We start from the raw sequence: 21,281 nt of genomic DNA on the forward strand, positions 1-21,281 counted from the left end.
ATACCATGGGCATTCCTCCTCCAGCTCTATTGGCAGTGGGAATGGACTATGCCCGCACCGTGTACATTCCATTTTCTCGTCCAACCCACCGTCCACACACACACACCTCGGGCAAACCGCCGGCCCAGAAGGAAGGCTTTCCGCCACTGGCCAGCCAGGCACGCAGAGAGCCCTGGGCTGTAGCAGTCTGGAGACCCTGCAGTCCCTCTGCTCCCATGAAACCTTTCCTTCCCCAGTCTCCACTGGTAAAGACTGGCTCCAGGGAGTTCCACTGGTGCAGTTACAGCTGGTGCAGTTCCAGCTTTAGAGTTTAGAGATCCAGCACGGAAGCAGATCCTTCAGCCCATCAGGTCTGTGTTACCCGTTTACACCAATCCTACACTTTCATCATCTCCCCCCAGGTTCTACCACTCTATTCACCAGGGGCAATTCACAGAGGCCCATTAACCCACCCACTGGCACATCTTGGGATGTGGGAGGAAACCGGAGCACCCGGGCGCTACCCACGTGGTCCTGACTGGGACACAAGACCGGAGTTCTGAAGCCCTTTGGAGATGCTGCTTGACCCACTGAGTTACTCCAGCGCTCCGTTGCTCCAGATTCCCGAATCGATGGTGTGCCCGGGACAGGGGGGAATTAGGGAACGATGGGGGGGGGGGGGGGGGGGGGAGTACTCTTGCCCTCACAGGGCGTGAGTGGGAGGGTGCCTGTCGGTGCAGGAGAGGGCGGGGAGAGGGTCACGGTGGGGGCTGTGAAGTGTGCCTGGCCTGGAACAGGCAGGGGTGGGGAAGGGTTAATCCCAGCCCCACCGCTCCGAAATGTCGGCTGTGGAAACTTCAGGCCAGTTCCTTCTTTAGGAATTACCTAATGATCTCCTGTTGCCGTGGAAACCCCACTCCGAGCCAAGGCATTGCTGCATTAGACCAGAATGGGGAGGGGTGGGGATGAGGGGGAGGGGTGGGGATGAAGGGGTAATGGTGAGGGGGTAGCGATGGATGGGTGAGGGGGTGGGGATGAAGGGGTGAGCAGGTGGGGATCAGGGTGAGTGGGAGGGGTGGGGATGAGTGGGGGCAATGGGCATGGGTGGGGATCAGGGTGAGAGGTGGGGGTGGGGGCGTGGGGATGGGTGAGGGGGAGGGTTGGGGATGAGGGTGGGGAGGGGTGGAGCTGAGGGGGTGGAGATAAAGGTGGGGGGTAGGGATGAAGGTGGGGGGTGGGGATGAGGGGGTGGGAGTGGGGTGGGGATGAGGGGGTGGGAGTGGGGTGGGGATGAGGGGGTGGGAGTTGGGTGGGGCTGAGGGGGTGGAGATAAAGGTGGGGGGTAGGGATGAAGGTGGGGGGTGGGGATGAGGGGGTGGGGATGGGTTAACCTCTGGGTTAGGAGCGGTTTGGAGAAATATGGTCAAAAGCAGACAAGTGGAACGAGTGAAGATGGGGCATGTTGGTCGGCATAGGCAAGTTGGGCCGAAGGGTCTATCTCCAGGCGCCTATCTAAAAGCCTCTTAAACTCCATTACTACATCTGCCTCTACCACCACCCCTGGCAGCGCATTCTAGGCCCGCACCACCCTCCGTGTAAAACCCCTCCTGGGGTGTGAATCCCTGTCTGTATGGCTGGGCCCACAAATGTTGCAGCCTCCAGGGGTTTGCTGGTACTTCTCTCAATCATGCGGTGTGTTAGTGAAGGACCCGCGTGAGATGGGTTGCAGGAACTGTTTATCTCTGTAAACCCTTCCCAGCCAAGAACAACTTGCTACTGCAAACAGGAGAAGTAGGTTGATCCTTAGGTTAAAGCTTGCATGTGGCTTAAACCTTGAGTCAGAGGTTGGCGTTGCACTGAGGGAATGCCAGCCAGTTGCTGCTCTAGCCGGAGACGGCCTGCCACAGTCGGCATGTTAAACTCAACCTCCCTCATCCAAAGTCAGCCCCTCTCAGCTCCTCTCCCGTCTCTGTTGCAGTTTCCCAGTGAGCAGCTTGCATCTCCATTGGCTCACGTTGACCTTCTGCAACAGTGATGGTCACCATGAGAGAGGACCGTAAACCCTGTCGCAGCAGCTCTGACGGGTCAGCCTGGTGCAAGCACAGCTATCGATGATCTCCCAACCTTGCGGCCTCTGGGTGGGGCAGTGGTCACGTTACTGCAGCAGTGATTTGTAATATAAGAAAATAACTGCAGATGCTGGTACAAATCGAAGGTATTTATTCACAAAATGCTGGAGTAACTCAGCAGGTCAGGCAGCATCTCATGAGAGAAGGAATGGGTGGCGTTTCGGGTCGAGACCTTTCCCCTGCAACCGCACGAGATGCAACACCTGTCCCTTTACCTCCCCCCTCAACTCCATCCAAGGACCCAAACAGTCTTTCCAGGTGAGACAAAGGTTCACCTGCACCTCCTCCAACCTCATCTATTGCATCTGCTGCTCTAGATGCCAACTTATTTACATCGGCGAAACCAAGCGCAGGCTCGGCGATCGCTTCGCTGAACACCTGTGCTCGGTCCGCATTAACCAAACTGATCTCCCGGTGGCCGAGCACTTCAACTCCCCCTCCCATTCCCAGTCTGACCTTTCTGTCATGGGCCTCCTCCAGTGCCATAGTGAGGCCCACCGGAAATTGGAGGAACAGCACCTCATATTTCGCCTGGGCAGTTTGCGGCCCAGTGGTATGAACATCGACTTCTCCAACTTTAGATAGTTCCTCTGTCCCTCTCTTCCCCTCCTCCTTCCCAGATCTCCCTCTATCTTCCTGTCTCCACCTATATCCTTCCTTTGTCCCGCCCCCCCTGACATCAGTCTGAAGAAGGGTCTCGACCTAAAACATCACCTATTCCTTCTCTCCCGAGATGCTGCCCGACCTGCTGAGTTACTCCAGCACTTTGTGAATAAATACCTTCGCAGTGATTTGTAAACCTGGGCTAGTCATCCAAAGATCAGAGTTCCAATCTCCCCATTCAGTTAAAACTTCAGAATTTGGAGCAATAAAATATCATCTGTTGGAAGAAAGTTATTGGACTTGCATCGTGGTTGATTTGGGAGAGTCAGGGGATGTTGTTTCTCACAACACTGATAGAGGTTTTTGAAGGCCACAGACGTTGTCTACATGGGCTTCTGCAAGCTCTGATGGTCAACACGCTAGGCTGTTCTGAAAACAATTTGGACGAGCATGTACATGGCACGATTAGTAAGTTTTCAGATAATATTAGTTTAGTATAGTTTATTGTTACGTGTACCGAGGTATAGTGAAAAGCTTTTGTTACGTGCCAACCAGTGAGCGTAAAGGCAATATATGATTACAATTGAGCCTTCCACAGAGTACAGATACAGGATAAAGGGAATAACGTGAATAACGTTTTGTCCAATATAAACCCAGTAAAGTCCGACCAAAGATAGTCCGAGGGTCTCCAATGAGGTAGATAGTAGCTCTCTAGTTGTTGGTAGAATGGTCAGTTGCCTGATAACAGCTGGGAAGAAATTGTCCCTGAATCTGGAGGTGGGTGGTACTGTAGACGATGAAGATGCTTATTAACAATTACAGTGGGATCTTGATGGGCTGAGGAATGGTGAATGGAGTTTTTATGCAGATAAGTGCGTGGTGTAGCATTTTTGCATCAAACCTGGGCAGGACCTTCACAGTGAATGGCAGAGACCTGGGGCACTATTTAAGAAAGGAGGGAGAGAGAAAACAGGAAATTATGGACCAGTTAGTCTGACATCAGTGGTGGGGAAGATGCTGGAGTCAATTATAAAAGATGAAATTGCGGAGCATTTGGATAGCAGTATCAGGATCGTTCCGAGTCAGCATGGATTTACGAAGGGGAAATCATGCTTGACTAATCTGGAATTTTTTGAGGATGTAACTAGGAAAATGGACAGGGGAGAGCCAGTGGATGTAGTGTACCTTGACTTTCAGAAAGCCTTCGACAAGGTCCCACATAGGAGATTAGTGTGCAAAATTAGAGCACATGGTATTGGGGGTAGGGTACTGACATGGATAGAAAATTGATTGGCAGACTGAAAACAAAGAGTGGGGATAAATGGGTCCCTTTCAGAATGGCAGGCAGTGACTAGTGGGGTACCCCAAGGCTCGGTGCTGGGACCGCAGCTATTTACAATATACATTAATGACTTGGATGAAGGGATTAAAAGTAACGTTAGCAAATTTGCAGATGATACAAAGCTGGGTGGCAGTGTGAACTGTGAGGAAGATGCTATGAGGTTGCAGGGTGACTTGGACAGTCTGTGTGAGTGGGCGGATGCATGGCAGATGCAGTTTAATGTGGATAAATGTGAGGTTATCCAGTTTGGTGGTAAGAATAGGAAGGTAGATTATTATCTGAATGGTGTCAAGTTAGGAAAAGGGGACGTACAACGAGATTTGGGTGTCCTAGTGCATCAGTCACTGAAAGGAAACATGCAGGTACAGCAGGCAGTGAAGAAAGCCAATGGAATGTTGGCCTTCATAACAAGAGGAGTTGAGTATAGGAGCAAAGAGGTCCTTCTACAGTTGTACAGGGCCCTAGTGAGATCGCACCTGGAGAACTTGACCCTTGTGGCCAGGTGTAGCGGCCCTTGTGGCCAGGTGCGGCGGCCCTTGTGGCCAGGTGCAGCGGCAGGCCGGTTTGCCGCTGTGATTGAACCAAAAGCTTTTGTAACTTTGGCGGCGCCAGAAACGTGGCGACTCTTTGCGTTCTGCCCAGGTGAGGTGTGATGCGTGATTTACCGGATTGTATGCAAAAACAAAGTATTTCACTGTACCTAGGTACATGTGAATAAAGTATCATTGAATCATTGAGCTGAGGGAACACTAGTCGACAGCGTGCCCATGACTAATGCGGCCCTACCCCTGACCTTTTCCAGCTGAACGAGCCAGCCAAGGCTGCAGCAGCCGCCCACACCTTCTTCCTGGCAAATCCCGAGCACATGGAGATGAGGGAGAGCCTGGAACGTTACAAGCAGATGGACGGTGTCGGGGAGTCTCACTTCATCGACCTGGAAGCACGGTCCTACATGGTAAGGGGCGGGACGTGTTGGTGGGCTGGGGCAGATGCTGGGCTCTCCTGCCTGCTGGGTGCATGCGGGGAATGTTGACATGCGACCGCAGTCAGCACTCATGGTGCACCATTGGGAGACTGGGCACCCACGGCTGTGGCACGGATCTGTTCTGGGAGGTCCACAAGCTGAATGGACATCTCCACATGGCAGGGACGGACTATCTCCACATGGGTAGGGATGGACATGATCTTCACATGGTCAGAGTTGGTCACCATCTCAAGATGGCCAGGGTCAGGCAGTAAAGATCGGCCCAGGTCAGAGGGGTGCTACATTTGGAAGGCAGTCCTGTGTCGGCATTGACCTGTTGCTGGTGTGTGAGTTGTAACGGTGGCCAATCTGTTGCCAGGAAGCCTTCGACAAGGGGCTGAAGCACTATGATGAGGAGCAGTATTCGCTGGCCATCAGTGCGTTCGAGGAGGCCATGCGGCAGTTTTGGGAGGCGGAGACGGAGTGCCGTGCCTTGTGCCAAGGGCCGCAGGAGGTTGATGACATTGGGATGCACAGGGGGCTGCACCTATACGAAATCATCGCAGGTAGGACCGGTGTTTGCATGCGTGGAAACCCCTTCTCCAGCTGTCAACTCCCTCATGGGGCAGTCAGAGTGTACAGGGACAATCCAGCACGGAAACAGGCCATACAGCCCAACATGTCCATACTGACCAAGATGTCTGCACACATACTAGACACTGCAGATGCTGCAATCCTAAGCAAAACACCAAGTCAGTAAGTCAGGCAGCATCTGTGGGGGGAATGGACAGATGATGGTTAGGTCAGACTCTTCTTCAAGTCCAGGCCCCATCCTGTCTCGCTCCTATAACTCATGCCCTCCAGTCTCAGTTACATCTTTGAGAATTTTCTTTCATCTAACTAGATTAATGCCATCCTTCCTGTAGCTGGGTGACCAGAACATATCCAAGTGTGGTCTCACCATCTACTTGTACAGCTATAACATGGCATCCCAACTCCTGTACTCAATGCCTCGGTTAATGAAGGCCAGCAATAAACCTTCATCATCCGACCACCTGTGTTGTTATTTTCAGGGAATGATGTGCTTTTACCCCTAATCAGCATCTGCACACCCCAGACTGTAGAAACAAAGAACTGCAGAAGCTGATTTACACCAAAGATAGACACAAAGTGCAGAGTAACTCAGCTGGTCAGGCAGCATCTCTAGAGAAAAAGGATGGGGGACATTTCGGGTAGGATCCTCTTCTGTCTTAAAATAGTGGGTGGAGAGTGGGGAGGTGAAGGGTTGGAGGTGAGAAAAGACCAGGACCAATCGGAGGCAGCCACAAATGATCTCATTGGGCCGTTGTTGGCTTGGGAACGTAGTTTGTGTCGCTGTGTGTGTCCTGCCTTGCCTTAACGTCCCATAACTCCCCGACTTCTCACTTGTCTGAATTAAACCCCATGTGCCACTCCCTTGCCCACCTTCCCAGTTGACCTGAGACGTCATTCTTCACTGGCCAGCCCTCCACCTGTTAGGGTGTCAACTGCACACTTACTCATCATGCCACCCATGGTCTCATACAAGTCCTTGCTTTAAATGCAGGCGGGTAAAGGACCCAGCACCGATCCCTGCAGCACAGCACTGGTCTTGGCCCATGCACATCATATACCTGCATTGCCATCTTCAAGTATCTATGGATGTACTCCAAGGCCTCTCTGTTCTTCATTACTCACTGTGCTTTGGGTTGGACATATCTTCAGAATGACCATTGCTGGACATTCAGCCACAGTGGGAGGACCTGTTATATAGGCTGCATTTTAGTGCGTCAAGTCAAGGCATTACACTGTACGTTGGAGAGCCCTGGAGAGTGTTGGTGAACAGAGAGATCTGGGGGTAGAGGTGCACCTTTGGCTGAAAGCGGCGAGTCAGGTGGACAAGGTGGTGAAAAAAGCGTGTGGCACGCTGGCCTTCATTGGGAAAGGTATTGATATGGAAGTTGGGACACCATGTTGCAGCTGTACGTGTCGTTGGTGAGACCACACTGTGTGCAGTTCTGTCGCCCAGCTACAGGAAGGATGTCATTGAGTTGGAAAAGGTGCACAAGAAATTCACCAGGGAATTACCTGGGCTTCCGGGCTTGGGTTAAAGGGAGAGGTCGGACAGGCAGACACTCTTGTCTTTGGAGAGTAGGAGGCTGAGGGGTGACATTATTGACGTATACATGATCATGAGGAGCATGGATATAGTGAATGCTCACAGCGAGTTTATAGATGGTGATGGATGGGGGGCACTAGGTGCAGATTTGGGTGGAGGAGCGGGAGAGGGGTGGGGGTGTTCGTGAGGGGGTTGGATGGGTGGTGGAAGGGTGGGGACAATGGGTGGGGGTGAGGCCGGCAGTGGGAGAGAGGTAGGATTGGTGGTTCAGGAGTGTGGTTAGTATTGATGGTAGCTGGAAGGGAGTTGTGTGTGTGTGTGTAAATGTGTATCCCCCCATATGTCCAGGTGTTGCTGTGTGAACAAGACTGTGTTTGGGAGGGTTGATGGGTGGGTGGGTTGATGGGTCTGTGTATTCGGGTGTGTGAGTGACGGTGTGGGCCTCAGATCACTACCTGCAGGTGCTGCTGTGTGAACATGACTGTGTGCGGGAGCTGTCGACCCGCGCCGGCCGTCTCTCGCCCATCGACAACTACCTCCCCCTGCACCTCGACTTCCTGCAGTACTCCTACTATAGAGGTGAGTGCCCCCGGGGGGGGGGGGTGGAGAGGAGGGGAAGGGAGCGAGGGTGGGTGAGTGGGAAGTGAGTGGGAAGGAGGGGATCGGATGGTGGGGATGCGGGGAGGGAGTGGAGGGGAAGGGTGATGGGAGTGGGCTGGGGGCCGTTGGGGCAGTTATGGACCTCAAACTGATGCCCCTCCCCCTCCACCCGAATGTCCGCGGTCCCGGGAGGAGGAGGGGGGGGGGCTTTGGGAGAGCAGGGGACCAGGGAAGGGAACAGGGGGTCCAGGCCCCCACACTGACTCTCCCCCCCCCCCCCCCATGGATGACTACAAGAGGGGCTCTGGGTGGGGGAGGGGGATTGGGGGAGGAGACGGGGGGGGGGGGGGGTGGACCCAGGGCCACAGAGACCCCCTCTCTCTCCCTCCCCTAGTGGGTGACTATGGGGGGGCTCTGGGTGGGTGAGGGAGGGGGGTGAAGGAGGGGGCTGGGAGGTGGTGAGGGCTGGGGGTGGGGGCTCCAGGGCCACAGACTGACCCCTCTCTCTCCCTCCCCCCAGTGGGTGACTATGGGAGGGCTCTGGGTGCCAGCATGTCCTACCTGCAGCTGCGTCCCGAAGACCCCGACATGCTGGACAACAGCGTGTATTACCGGCTGGAGCTGAGGGCCAGAGGCGAGCCCACCCCAGGGCCGCGGCAGGTCAGTCTCCCCCCCCCCTCCACCCCTCACGGCGACCCCCCCCTCTCCCTCCAAGGGCCACGGCAGGTCAGTCACACTTCCCTCCCCCACGCAAACCCTTGCACCGCCCTGCCCCGCCCCCAGGTGGCGACAGGACAGTTCCCCTCACCCCCACCTCACCCCAACCTCACCCCCACCTCACCCACACGTCACCCCCACCCCCACCCCCACCCCACCCACACCCCCCCCAACCCACCCCCACCCTCCCCACCCCACCCCACCTCACCTCCACCTCACCCCAACCTCACCTCACCCCCACCCCCACCTCACCCCACCCCCACCTCACCCCCACCCCCACCTCACCCCCACCCCCACCCCCACCCCCACCCCCACCCCCACCCCCACCCCACCCCCACCCCCACCCCCACCTCACCCCCCACACCTCACCCCCACCTCACCCCACCCCCACTCCCACCTCACCCGCACCTCACCCCACCCCCACCTCACCCCACCCCCACCCCCACCTCACCCCCACCTCACCCCACTCCCACCTCACTCCCACCTCACCCCCACCTCACCCCCACCTCACCCCCACCTCACCCGCACCTCACCCCCACCTCACCGCAACCTCACCCCCAGGACCCCAGCAGGTCAGCACACTCCCCAATGCCAATTTTTACTGAAGCCAATTCACCGACAAACCAGAAGGTAGACACAAAATGCTGGAGTAACTCAGTGGGTCAGGCAGCATCTTAGGAGAGATGGAATGGGTGATGTTTCGGGTCGAGACTCTTCTTCAGACTGAACCCATTCCTTCTCTCCTGAGATGCTGCCTGACCCGCTGAGTTACACCTGCATTTTGTGTCTAACTTCAATTTGAACCAGCATATGCAGTTATTTTCCTGCTCACCTACAAATCTGTACGTCTTTGGAGTGAGGGAGGAAACCAGAGCACCCGGGGAAAACCCACGCAATCATACGGAGACGTACAAACTCCATACAGACAGTACTTGTGGTCAGGACCAAACCTGGGTCTCTGGCACTGTAAGGTAGCAACTCTACCAATGCACCATTGTACCACCCTTCTGCATGGGCACATACTGGCACAGAAATAGCTCCCTGTCCCACCTCACTCACTGGCTCTGGGTCCCCAATGCTTCCCGCTCGGCCCCCTCTCAATCTCCCCCCCCCCTCTAGTTTCAGTCCACTTCCCAGCTGTGGGCCACATCTGCCTGTGGGGGCAGCTGTCTAGATGTGGCCCATAGTTGGTTGAAGACCAATGTGGCCCACAGGTGTATGGAGACAGATGTGGCCCACAGCTGTATGGGGCCAGCTGTCCAGATGTGGCCCCCACCTGTAAGTACAGCTGGCCAGATGTGGCCCACACTGGTTGAGGACGGATGTGGCCCACAGCTGTATGGAGACAGATATGGCCCACAGCTGTGTGGTCCAGCTGCCCGCTGTGTCCCGGGTGACAGTACATTCTCTCTCCAGGATGTGCTGGGCTACATGGAGAGGTACCGGCTGGAGAAGGAGGTACTCCAGGCAGCCAGCGCCGAGCAGGGCTTCGTCTACATCGACCCGGTAGGTGGGGGGGGGGGGGGGGTCTTGGGGGAGGGAGAGGCAGTGATGGGGTGGACGGCCGGTGGGGGGAGGGCGGTGGGTGTGATGGTAATGAGGGTTCAGTGGGGGTGGGTGGTGGGTGGGATAGGAGTGGAGGGTTCAGTGGGGGGGGGGGGCAGTGGTGGGTAGGGGGGTCATGAAGGGGTCTCCCCGGGTCTCTGCCCACAGTCTGGTGTCACACGGCAGAACACCGGGCAGATCGTGCAGCTTCCGTGCCGTGGGTCGGGGTACAGACGGGGGACGCTGATCCCAATCGCCGACCCACAGAAGCTGCCCGACCCGACGGCACTTCCCGCAGCCCCGGGTTATGTCGCAGCGGCTGCGCTGCTCTCCGGCCGTGGGCCTCTGCTGCCACCCTGTGGCCGTGCCCGAGACTGCAGGGGGGTTTGTTAAGCAGCGCTGCCACCCTGTGGCCATACCTAGGACTGCAGGGGCAGCGCTTCCACCCTGTGGCCATGCCTAGGACTGCAGGGGGCAGCCCTGCCACCCTTTGGCCGTGCCTGGGACTGCAGGGGGCACCGCTGCCACCCTGTGGCCGTGTCCGAGACTGCAGGGTGGGGGGTGTTAAGCACCGCTGCCACCCTGTGGCCGTGCCTGAGACTGCGTGGTGTGTACAGAATCTCTGGAGAAGAGGAGTCAGATCATAAGTGATAGGAGCAATGTTGTGATGTGTTTGAGCTGCTGGTGGAAGTGTGAGGTCCGCCCCGGTGAACAGGTCTGAACGGAGGTTGTTTGTCTGCAGATTAACTGGACCGTGTCCGGGGAGCTGAATGAGGAGCGGGAGATTTCCAGCAGGTGGGAGAGAAAGCCGCCACCGCCCCCAGTATTGATTCATCCCGAGCCGCACCGACCGAGGCTGGGGCTCCATGTCACTCGCTCCCAGATATGGGGGCACACGGGGGGGGGTAAATAGGGTGACAGTGGGTTTGAGACGTAGGGTGAGGTGGATGAGGGGTCAGACTGGGGTGAGAGGTCAGGCTGGGGTGAGGGATCGTGGGGGTGAGGGGTCAGACTGGGGTGAGGGATCGTGGGGGTGAGGGGTCAGACTGGGGTGAGGGATCGTGGGGGTGAGGGGTCAGACTGGTGTGAGAGGTCAGACTGGGGTGAGAGGTCAGACTGGGGTGAGAGGTCAGACTGGGGTAAGGGATCGTGGGGGTGAGGGGTCAGACTGATGTGAGAGGTTAGACTGGGGTGAGGGGTCAGGTTGGGGTGAGGGGTCAGGGTGGGATGAGGGATTGGGGCGAAGGGTCAGTGGGGTGGAGTGTGAGGTTGGGGTCACGCTCTGTGGGGAGGGGATTTCAGTCACTGACCCCTGCTCCCTGCCCTGTGACCCAGGAGGACGGCGGGGACGGAGACCCTGAGAACCCCAGAGATGCCGGTGATGCAGCGGAAGCGTGTGGAGAGAGCGAGCGAGCACGAGCAGCGGGAAGGTGGGGCAGCGACGGCTGGTGGGGGGGTCCGGGTGACCACTGACTGTGGGGGTGGGGGGGGGGTGGGTCTGTGTCTTGGGGTTGGTCCGACATCCACTCCGGGGGGCTGTGCCCATTCTGGCCGGGGGATGGCTGGATCTGGTCAGGTCTGCGGGTGGGGGTGGTGCATGTGGGGCGGGAGGTCCCAGGATCTGCTGAACGTCTCTCCCCATGGATGGGGGTCCGGGGTGGGGTGGAGAAGGTGGTTAAGGGCTGGTGATGGGGGGGGGGGGGGAGTGCCCCATCCCCACAGATACCCCCCCCTCTAAAACCCACAAGGTGCCCAGTGGAGAGAGGGGGCTTGGTGTGGTAGGGGTGGGACGTAAGGGCTCGGGGGAGTTCCATACCCACTGACAGTCTCTCCCCCCCCCCCCTCAGGGGGCCCGGTGCCCTACAGTGGGGCGCAGGTGGTGAGCGACTCGCGGCAGCTGAACGGCAGCCAGAGGGTGTTATTGGACCACGTCATCACCCCCCTCGAGTGTCAGCAGCTCTTCCTCGTGGCCAACGTGAGTCTCCCCCCCCCCCCCTCTTCCCTAACCGCCTCAACACCCCCGTCCAAACTCCCCACCCCACCCCCCTCTCCCCTCCACCCTCCACCCTCCACCCTCCACCCTCCCCGCTCCCCCCCCCAACCTCACCCCCCTATGTGGTCCACTATATTCTCTGGTTCTCGATTCCCCGACTAAAAGACTGTGTGTTTACCCGACCTATTTCGCTCATGATTATATACACTTTATAAGATCACCTCTCATCCTCCTGCCCACCATCTCCCTACAGCTCAGGCCCTCGAGTCCTGGCAACATCCTCGTAAATCTTCTCTGCACTTTCCAGCTAAACGGCATCCTTCCTGTCACAGGGTGACCAAAACTGAGCACAATACTCCAATGTGGCATCGACTTGTATGACTGTGAACATAACGTCCCACCTTCAATGTTCAATACTCTGACTGATGAGGGGCAATGTGCCAAAAGCCTTCTTGTTTTTGGTTTAGTTCAGTTTGTTGTCATGTGTACCGAGGTACAGTGAAAAGCTTTATGTTACGTGCTATCCAGTCAGCAAAAAGACCATACATGATTACAATCAAGCTGTCCACAGTGTACAGATACAGGATAAAGGGAACAATGTACTTTTCCAACCCTTAGTACCTGTGACGCCACTTTCAGGAAACTATGTGCGTGCACTCCTAGATCCCTCTGTCCTTCGACATACTCCATGGCACTGCCGTTCACTGTGAATGTTCCAAATGTCACGTAGCTGCATTAAATTGCATTGGTCATTCCTCGGCCCACCTGCCCTGCGGATGTGGGTCCCGCTCTGATCGCTGACACCCCCATCACTGTCTCTGCCTCCACAGAGTATCACCACGGCGGGCGATGGGTATCGGGGCAAGATGTCGCCTCACACCCCCAACGAGCGCTTTGAGGGAGCTACCGTTTACAGAGCCCTGACGGTGAGCGGTGTTGGGAGGGGGGGGGGGGTGTTGGGGGGTGTGGGGGGGGGGGTGTTGGGGGGGGGGGGGTTAGACCCACCGCCTGGGAGGAGGGGCAGGGGATGGGGGGGGAGGGGGAGGGGGCAGGTCACACACCACCGTTTACAGAGCACTCATGGTGAGTGGTGTGGGGAGTGGAATCAGACCCACAGTGCCGGGGGGATGGGGGAAGCGGGCGGATGGGAAGGGGGCGTGGAGGGGGGCAGGTTACCCCACATTCCCCACTAATGTCTCCGTCTCTCTCCAGTACGGGGTTGAGGGGCGTATCTCGCTGCAGGGGGCGACGCTGTTCTACGAGGCGAGCGAGAGGGCTCGGGCCATCGTCCAAGCCTACTTCATGCTCAACTCCACCCTCTACTTCTCTTACACACACCTGGTGTGTCGCACCGCCATCGAAGGTGGGCCACAGGGGGGAGCGAGGGGTGCTGTGGTGGGGAGGGGCTGTGGGGGAGGGGTTGTGGGGAGGGGGCTGTGGGGGAGGGACTGTGGGGGAGGGCCTGTAGGGAAGGGGCTGTGGGGGGGTTGCTGTGGGGGAGGGGGTTGCTGTGGGGGGATTGCTGTGGGGAGGGGGCTGTGGGGGAGGGGATGTAGGGGGTTTCTGTGGGGGGATTGCTGTGGGGGAGAGGCTGTGGGGGGGTTGCTGTGGGGGAGGGGGCTGTGGGGGGGGGGGGGGGGGGGTTGCTGTGGGGGAGGGGGCTGTGTGGTGGTACTCCCCACACTCACAGCCCCTTCTGTGTGACTAGCAGGTCAGCAGGATAACCGCAATGACCTGAGCCACCCGATCCACGCTGACAACTGCCTGCTGGACCCCGATGCCCAGGTGTGCTGGAAGGAGGCACCTGCCTACACCCACCGTGACTACAGGTACCACAGCACAGGCCGGTCGGCCCATTGCATCTGCCCCACCTTCGATCATGGATGATCTATCTTTCCCTCTCAAACCCATTCTCCTGCCTTCTCCCCATAACCCCTTACACACGTACTAATCAAGAATCTGTCAATCTCTGCCTTAGCCTCCACAGCTGTCTGCGGCAATGAATTTCACAGATTCACTACCCTCTGGCTAAATAAATTGCTGCTCATCTCCTTTCTGAAGATACGTCCTTTTATTCTGAGGCTCTGCCCCCCTTTTCTAGACTCTCTCACTAGTGGAAACATCCTCTCCATATCCACTCTATCTGGTAAGTTTCATTGAGGTCCCCCCTCAACCATCTAAACTCCAACGAGTACAGGCCCAGTGCCGCCAAACATTCATCACGTGTTAACCCATTCATTCCTGGGATCATTCTCGTAAACTTCCTCTGGAACCTCTTCAACGTCAGCACGCCACTCCTCAGATATGGGGCCCAAAACTGCTCACAATACTCCAAATGCTGTCTGACCAGTGCCTTATAAAGCCTCAGCATTACATCTCTACTTTTATATTCTAGCTCTCTCAAAATAAATGCCATTTCATAGGCGTTTTACAAATTCTTTCTCTGGGGACCCAGTACCAACCTGATTTACCCAGTCTACCCGTATATTGAAATCCCCATGACCACTGTAGAATTGCCTTTCTTACATGCCAATTGTTTCTCCTGATGTAATTTGAATCCTATATCCTGGTTACTGTTCAGAGGCCTGTAAATAACTCCCATCAGGGTATTTTTACCCTTGCAGTTTCTTAGCTCTACCCACAGGGATTCTACATCTTCTGATCCTGTCACCCCTTGCCAAAGACTGAATTTCATTCCTTAAGAGCAGAGCTACCCCACCCTCTCTGCTCAATTGTCTGTTCGATAATGCGTGTAAAGAGAAAGTCAGTTTAAATGACAAAAAGAAGGCATGAAGTACCTCGGGGTTAAAGTAGATAATAAGTTAAATAATCTGTATAAACTAAATTATAAACCACTAATTAAAAAAATAGATGAGGACTTGAAGAAATGGATGAATCTTCCAATTACATTGCTAGGGAGAGTGAACTGTATTAAGATGAATATTTTTTCGAGGATACAGTATTTATTCCAAACACTGCCTATACCGTTACCAAATAATTTTTTTCAAGAATTGAATAAAATTGTGAGAAATTTTCTTTAGAAAGGTAAAATGCCAAGAGTGTCTATGGAAAAATTAACATGGAAATTTGAATTAGGTGGACTGCAATTACCAAATTTAAAAAATTACTATCTGGCAGCACAAATGAGTTTTATTTCATCCTTTTATCAAGAGGGTGGAAAAACATCATGGGTTAAAATTGAAATGGATAAAATAAAAGAACTATGCCCAGAAGAATTTATCTATAAATGGGAAGCGAAGCTATTAGTTAAGGATCAAGAGTCACCTTTGCTAAAACATTTAATTAATATATTGTTGAAAACAGTTAAAGCTGATGATAAAAGATTCTTTCTAACAGCTAAAACTCCATTAGTAAAAAATAGATTACTGCCGTTTGCTTGGAATAATCAAATATTACAAGTCTGGGAACAGAAGGGTATTAAACATATAGGAGATTGCTATGAAGGAAATAATTTTTTGACATTTTCTCAATTGAGAAACAAATATCAAATTCCAGGGAACAGTATTTTTTTCTATTATCAACTACAATCTTTTTTAAGGGAAAAGTTAGGTAATTCAATGTTTTTATTTCAAATTAGAGGAATTGAATCCCTGATTCAGGGCAAGGGAACTAAAAAATTTATATCTTCAATGTATAAATTATTACAAAAATCTAGTCCACAGACAGGAATTCAAAAATCAAGACAAAGATGGGAAACAGATCTGAATATTAGCATTGATGAACCAAGTTGGGAAAGATTATGTTTAGAAAGTATGAAAAATACTATTAATGTGAGATATAGTTTAGTACAATATAATTTTTTTTACATCAATTATATTTAACTCCGAAAAAATTAAACAATTTAAATCCAAATTTACCTGACATTTGTTTTAGATGCAACCAGGATGTGGGTACTTTTTTACACTCCACATGGGCATGTCCGAAGGTAACTCCTTTTTGGAAAGACCTAAAAAACTTTTTGGAACAATTGATGAATAAAACCATACCATTGGATTCAAGGTTGTTTTTATTGGGAGATACTAAAGGAATATTACCAAGATTAATTTTAGATAAATATCAGGAAAGATTTCTCAAAATAGCAATAGCAAAAAAATGTGTAGCGGTCACTTGGAAAGATCATAAGGAAATAAGAATTGAAAGATGGTATGCAGAAATGCGTAGTTGTATCCCATTAGAAAAAGCTACTTATAATCTGAGAAATAAATATGATTTCTTTTGGAAACTTTGGAGCCCATTCACTTTAAAACTAAGATTAAGAATCGGAAATATTTAATTTCAGGATTGTTTTGATACCCTTAAAAAGAATTTAATAAGAAATTAGCCGGAAGTGTTTCTCTCTGTCTCTCTCTGTGTCTCTCTGTGTCTCTCTGTGTCTCTCTGTGTCTCTCTGTGTCTCTCTGTGTCTCTCTGTGTCTCTCTGTGTCTCTCTGTGTCTCTCTGTGTCTCTCTGTGTCTCTCTGTGTCTCTCTGTGTCTCTCTGTGTCTCTCTGTGTCTCTCTGTGTCTCTCTGTGTCTCTCTGTGTCTCTCTGTGTCTCTCTGTGTCTCTCTGTCTCTCTCTGTCTCTCTCTGTCTCTCTCTGTCTCTCTCTGTCTCTCTCTCTCTCTCTCTCCTCTCTCTCTCTCTCTCTCTCTCTCTCTCTCTCTCTCTCTCTCTCTCTCTCTCTCTCTCTCTCTCTCTCTCTCTCTCTCTCTCTCTCTCTCTCTCTCTCTCTCTCTCTCTCTCTCTCTCTCTCTCTCTCTCTCTCTCTCTCTCTTTCTTTCCTTCCTTCCTTCCTTCCTTCCTTCCTTCCTTCCTTCCTTCCTTCCTATTTTTTCTAACTGGGGGGTGGGGGGAGGGGGGTTGTGGGTGGGGAGATAATACAGAACAATACATGTATAATCGAATTTATAATGTATAATCAAATTTATAATGTAGGTATCATTGGGTACGATGAGCTGTAACATGTATGTGTTTTGTTAACATTTAAATAAAATTAATTTAAAAAAAAAAAGATAATGCGTGTAACCTTGGATATTCAACTCCCAGCTCCGATCCTCCTTCAACCATGTCTTCCTGATGTCCTCAACATCGTACCTACTGATTTCTAACCTCACTCTAAGCTCATCCATCTTTGTATCCTATACCGAGTGCTTTCAAATATTACACCTTTGGTTGAGTATTCACCACCCCTCTTCTCACATTGGTCTTCATTTTGTCTGACGTGAGACTCATCCCTTTCTAAACTGTCTGCCCTATTTCTTATTTTGGAAACTTTGGTAACCTCTCCTGCACTCTCTTTCCCTTTAACTTCAGCCATGCATTTCCAATTTGTTGACCACACTCCCCCACTATTTAGTTTAAACCCCCATCTATGGCACTGGCTGTACGGTTTGTCAGAACACTGCTCCCAGCCGGGTTCAAGTGGAGTCCGTGCCATCAGAACATATCCCATCTTCCCCAATACTGATGCTAATGTGTAGGAAATTCAAATCCACTTCTCCCACAAAAATCGTTGAGCCACACGTTCAACTCTTAACACGTTCATTCATCTTCTTGATCCTATGCCAATTTGCATGTGGCTCAGGTAGCAATCCGGAGATTATTACCTTTTTGGTTCAGCTTTTTAATTTAGTCCCTAGCTGCTCAAGTTTGCTCAGTAGAACCACTTTCCTTGTTCTACCTATGTCATTTGTACCCAAATGGACCACAACGATTGGATATTTCCCCTCCCACTCTAAATCCTTCTGCAGGTCAGTCGAGATGTCCTGAACCTGGGCACCAAGCAGACAACACAGCCTTTGGGACTCTCAATACCCCTCACTGACCCCCACTGCCCCCTCACTACACCCCCCCCCCCCACCTTACAACCCCCAACCCCCCCCTCACTACCCCCCTCCCCCACTAACTGTGTTCTCCCACAGCGCTATTCTCTACCTGAATGGTGATTTTGATGGCGGGGAGTTTATTTTCACGGAGCCCGACGCCAAGACTGTCACAGTGAGTTGTGAGATACCCCCCCTCGGATCCAAACCAACGCTCTGATCTGAATCCCCACCAGATAAAAACCAACCTTCCCCCCCCCCCCCCCGACCTGAACCACCCTACTCCCCATCATCTCATCACGAACCCCACCCCTCATTCCGACCCCCCCCCCTTACAGTTGCCACCTGCTTCCCCCCTGACCCACCTCGCCTCCTCCCCCCTCCAGCCCTTCCTCCTGATCCGACACCCCCCACCATCCCACCTCCCCCGGACTGTCTGCTGCACTCCCTCTCCCCCAGTCTAACTCCAACCCCAATCCCTCGGGACTAACTCTCCCCCCAGGCGGCGGTGAAGCCTCGTTGCGGCCGGATGGTGGGCTTCTCGTCAGGAGGAGAGAACCCGCACGGGGTGATGGCCGTGACCCGCGGGCAGCGCTGCGCCGTCGCACTGTGGTTCACCCTCGACCCACACTTCCGGGAGCAGGTGAGGCCCTCATGGGGGCAGGGGGGATAAAGGGAAGGGAGGAGTGCGAGGGGAGGAGAGATTGAAAGGGTTAAGGAGAAAGGGAGGGAGGGATGGGAGGAGCGTAGGGGGAGGGGAGGGGGGTGGGGAAGGGAAGATGAAAGGGAGAGAAGGGGTGAAAGGGAGGAGGGTCACAGAGTCATACAACATTTAAAAGACATTTGGACAGGTACATGGATAGGACAGGTTCAGAGGGATATGGGCCAAACACGGGCATGTGGGACTAGTGTAGATGGGGCACCTTGGTCAGTGTGTAGGGGTTGGGCGTTAATGGCCTGCATCTGTGCTGGGTGACTCTGGCTCCGTTTTGCTGCAGGAACGGATCAAGGCGGACGAGGCTATGGAGCTGATTTCACTTCAGCAGCAGCTGGACGGCAGCTTTAATGTAAACCCACGGGACGAGCTGTGAATCTCCGGTCTATAATGTATTTATTTAAATCGCCCAGCAATCCCGTAGAATGTTCTAATGTGCTCTATAAATGCTAATTTAATTTGTTCACAGATTTTGACTAACAGTTATTTTCTTCCAGTTGAACCGCACCGGCTGATAATTGTCTCCCACTGGAGGTTGGGCCTTGTATTATTGGCCCGGTCCCCGGGAAGGCCGGGTCCCCGGATAGGCCTGCTTCCCGGGTATACTTGGGTCTGTGGTAGGCCGGGTCCTTGTGGATCTGGGCCTAGTCTGGGGTCGGTCCTTAGGTGGGCCTGCTGCCCGCTGAGCCTGGTTGCAGGATCACTCTCCATTGCCCCACCAATGGTAGATGGCAGCATCTTACCCACTCCCGCACCTCCAGAGAGCCGTCTGTCCCCACTGGTCACACACAGCTGCCGAGAGAGCTGCACGCCGTCACTAACCAAACTGTGCCATGAGTGTGTGATGGGTCGGTGCGGAGGGATTTTCACTATGTGTCTGACCCTGGGAATGTGTGATGAAATGGTGGAGGGAGCTTCGCTCTGTGTCTGACCCCGGGAGAGTGTGCTGGGATGGTACAGAGGGGGCTTTACTCTGTGTCTGACCCCGGGAGAGTGTGCTGGGACAGTGTGGAGGGGGCTTTACTCTGTGTCTGACTCCGGGAGAGTGTGATGGGACGGTGCAGAGGGGGCTTTATTCTGTGTCTGACCCCGGGAGAGTGTGCTGGGATGGTACAGAAGGGGCTTTACTCTGTGTCTGACCCCGGGAGAGTGTGCTGGGATGGTACAGAAGGGGCTTTACTCTGTGTCTGACCCCGGGAGAGTGTGCTGGGATGGTACAGAGGGGGCTTTACTCTGTCTGACCCCGGGAGAGTGTGCTGGGACAGTGTGGAGAGGGCTTTACTCTGTGTCTGACCCTGGGAGAGTGTGATGGGATGGTACAGAGGGGGCTTTACTCTGTGTCTGACCCCAGAAGAGTGTGCTGGGGCAGTGTGGAGGGGGCTTTACTCTGTGTCTGACCCCAGGAGAGTGTGCTGGGACAGTGTGGAGAGGGCTTTACTCTGTGTCTGACCCTGGGAGAGTGTGATGGGATGGTACAGAGGGGGCTTTACTCTGTGTCTGACCCCGGGAGAGTGTGATGGGACAGTATGGAGGGAGCTTCACTTGGGGTCAGTGTGGGTCTATCAGCCCTCATGTGGTGAAGTGCCCACGTGTGTGAAGTGAACTGTACAGCTGAACTTTCTGTTTCTGCACTGATGTCCTGGACAGAGGCTTCACTGTTCAAATATCGGGTGTATAATTTTGGTGTGTTCAAAACTTGTGGTTTGATTTACTGCTGGTGCTCTGTGTTTACATGCTGCACAGGAAACTATGATATTGTGGTTATAAATCGTTATTTATAAAATGATTATTTTATAGATATTATTAAAGTTTATTATCTTTGTGAAACGTGTTTAGTCCATGAATTGTTCTATTTTTTTTCTATTTGACGATAATGCAAATTTTAATGAAGGGTGAGAAACACTTGATTTTGTCAATAAAAGTTAAAGTTCAACTGCCTGTGAAGACCTGAATTATGCAATAAACAGCTTATGACATTCCCGTTTCCACGGCGCTGACGAGGAGATGGCTCGTGGACCGCTGGTATGGTTTCCAAACGCAGGGAACGTAATCGGGCTGGGTGTCCTCAGGGCTGAGAGCCTGCCTCGCTGTTTAATACAATCATGGCTGATCTATGCTGGCCTCAACTCTACTCCTGCACCTTTTCCCCACACTGCTCTGTTCCGAGATGTGTTAAATATTTATTGACCCCTATTTTAACTACTAATAATCCAGCTTCCACCCCTGCCCTGGCTTAGACAGGTCTCAGATCTGCTGTATCACCATCCCTGCCTCAGCTTCACTCTGTGTGGGGGCAGGATGTACCCCATGGTTGTACGGGTGGAGTGGGGGGGTTAGAGACAGTTGGGGAGGAGGGGGGGGGGGGGGGGGGGGTGTCCAGTCCAGTCAGAGCCCTGGGAAGTGGAAGATGTTAGCAGCTGCCTTTAAAAGGTATACCCCTTTGTGTTTTGGGAGTACTGTGTGTGAGATGTGCTGCAGTGGTCCTGCAAGGATGGATGGATGGTTCAGCTCACCTCCACACTGCGACGCGGTGTACGGCTGCAACATAAAGGCAGCATTCAGCAGTGAGGGAGCATCTGATCATGAATGGAGGTTTTGCTGTAAACTATTCTGTCTTCTGGACATAAAACTGAAATGACAGTCATCTTGAGAAATATCTTGAGAAATCTTTAATTGAATGCTTAATACTGCAAAAGAAAAATAAGAGTTGCGGTGGAACTTTATACAAGAAGCG

At 53.2% G+C, this 21,281-nt stretch overlaps 1 protein-coding gene across 2 annotated transcripts in view; it reads left to right on the forward strand.

Annotated features, from left to right (window-relative positions):
• The window catches only part of p3h2 (prolyl 3-hydroxylase 2), a 46,975-nt gene extending 26,601 nt beyond the window's left edge, over positions 1 to 20,374 (forward strand). The window contains exons 2-15 of one of the 2 annotated variants that reach the window (XM_078410582.1): positions 4,856 to 5,008; positions 5,397 to 5,583; positions 7,602 to 7,733; positions 8,275 to 8,414; positions 9,888 to 9,977; positions 10,759 to 10,811; positions 11,352 to 11,446; positions 11,864 to 11,991; positions 12,840 to 12,935; positions 13,222 to 13,372; positions 13,718 to 13,838; positions 17,932 to 18,007; positions 18,335 to 18,475; positions 18,831 to 20,374. In XM_078410582.1, the coding sequence (XP_078266708.1) occupies positions 4,856 to 5,008; positions 5,397 to 5,583; positions 7,602 to 7,733; positions 8,275 to 8,414; positions 9,888 to 9,977; positions 10,759 to 10,811; positions 11,352 to 11,446; positions 11,864 to 11,991; positions 12,840 to 12,935; positions 13,222 to 13,372; positions 13,718 to 13,838; positions 17,932 to 18,007; positions 18,335 to 18,475; positions 18,831 to 18,923 (1,656 nt within the window). In that variant the 3' untranslated portion in view covers positions 18,924 to 20,374. The remainder of the gene's footprint in view (positions 1 to 4,855; positions 5,009 to 5,396; positions 5,584 to 7,601; positions 7,734 to 8,274; positions 8,415 to 9,887; positions 9,978 to 10,758; positions 10,812 to 11,351; positions 11,447 to 11,863; positions 11,992 to 12,839; positions 12,936 to 13,221; positions 13,373 to 13,717; positions 13,839 to 17,931; positions 18,008 to 18,334; positions 18,476 to 18,830) is intronic. The other variant, XM_078410583.1, reaches the window with a different exon arrangement.
• Positions 20,375 to 21,281: the final 907 nt, after the last annotated feature.

Source organism: Rhinoraja longicauda, chromosome 13 (assembly GCF_053455715.1).
Source record: "Rhinoraja longicauda isolate Sanriku21f chromosome 13, sRhiLon1.1, whole genome shotgun sequence".
NCBI classification, from domain to species: domain Eukaryota; kingdom Metazoa; phylum Chordata; class Chondrichthyes; order Rajiformes; family Arhynchobatidae; genus Rhinoraja; species Rhinoraja longicauda.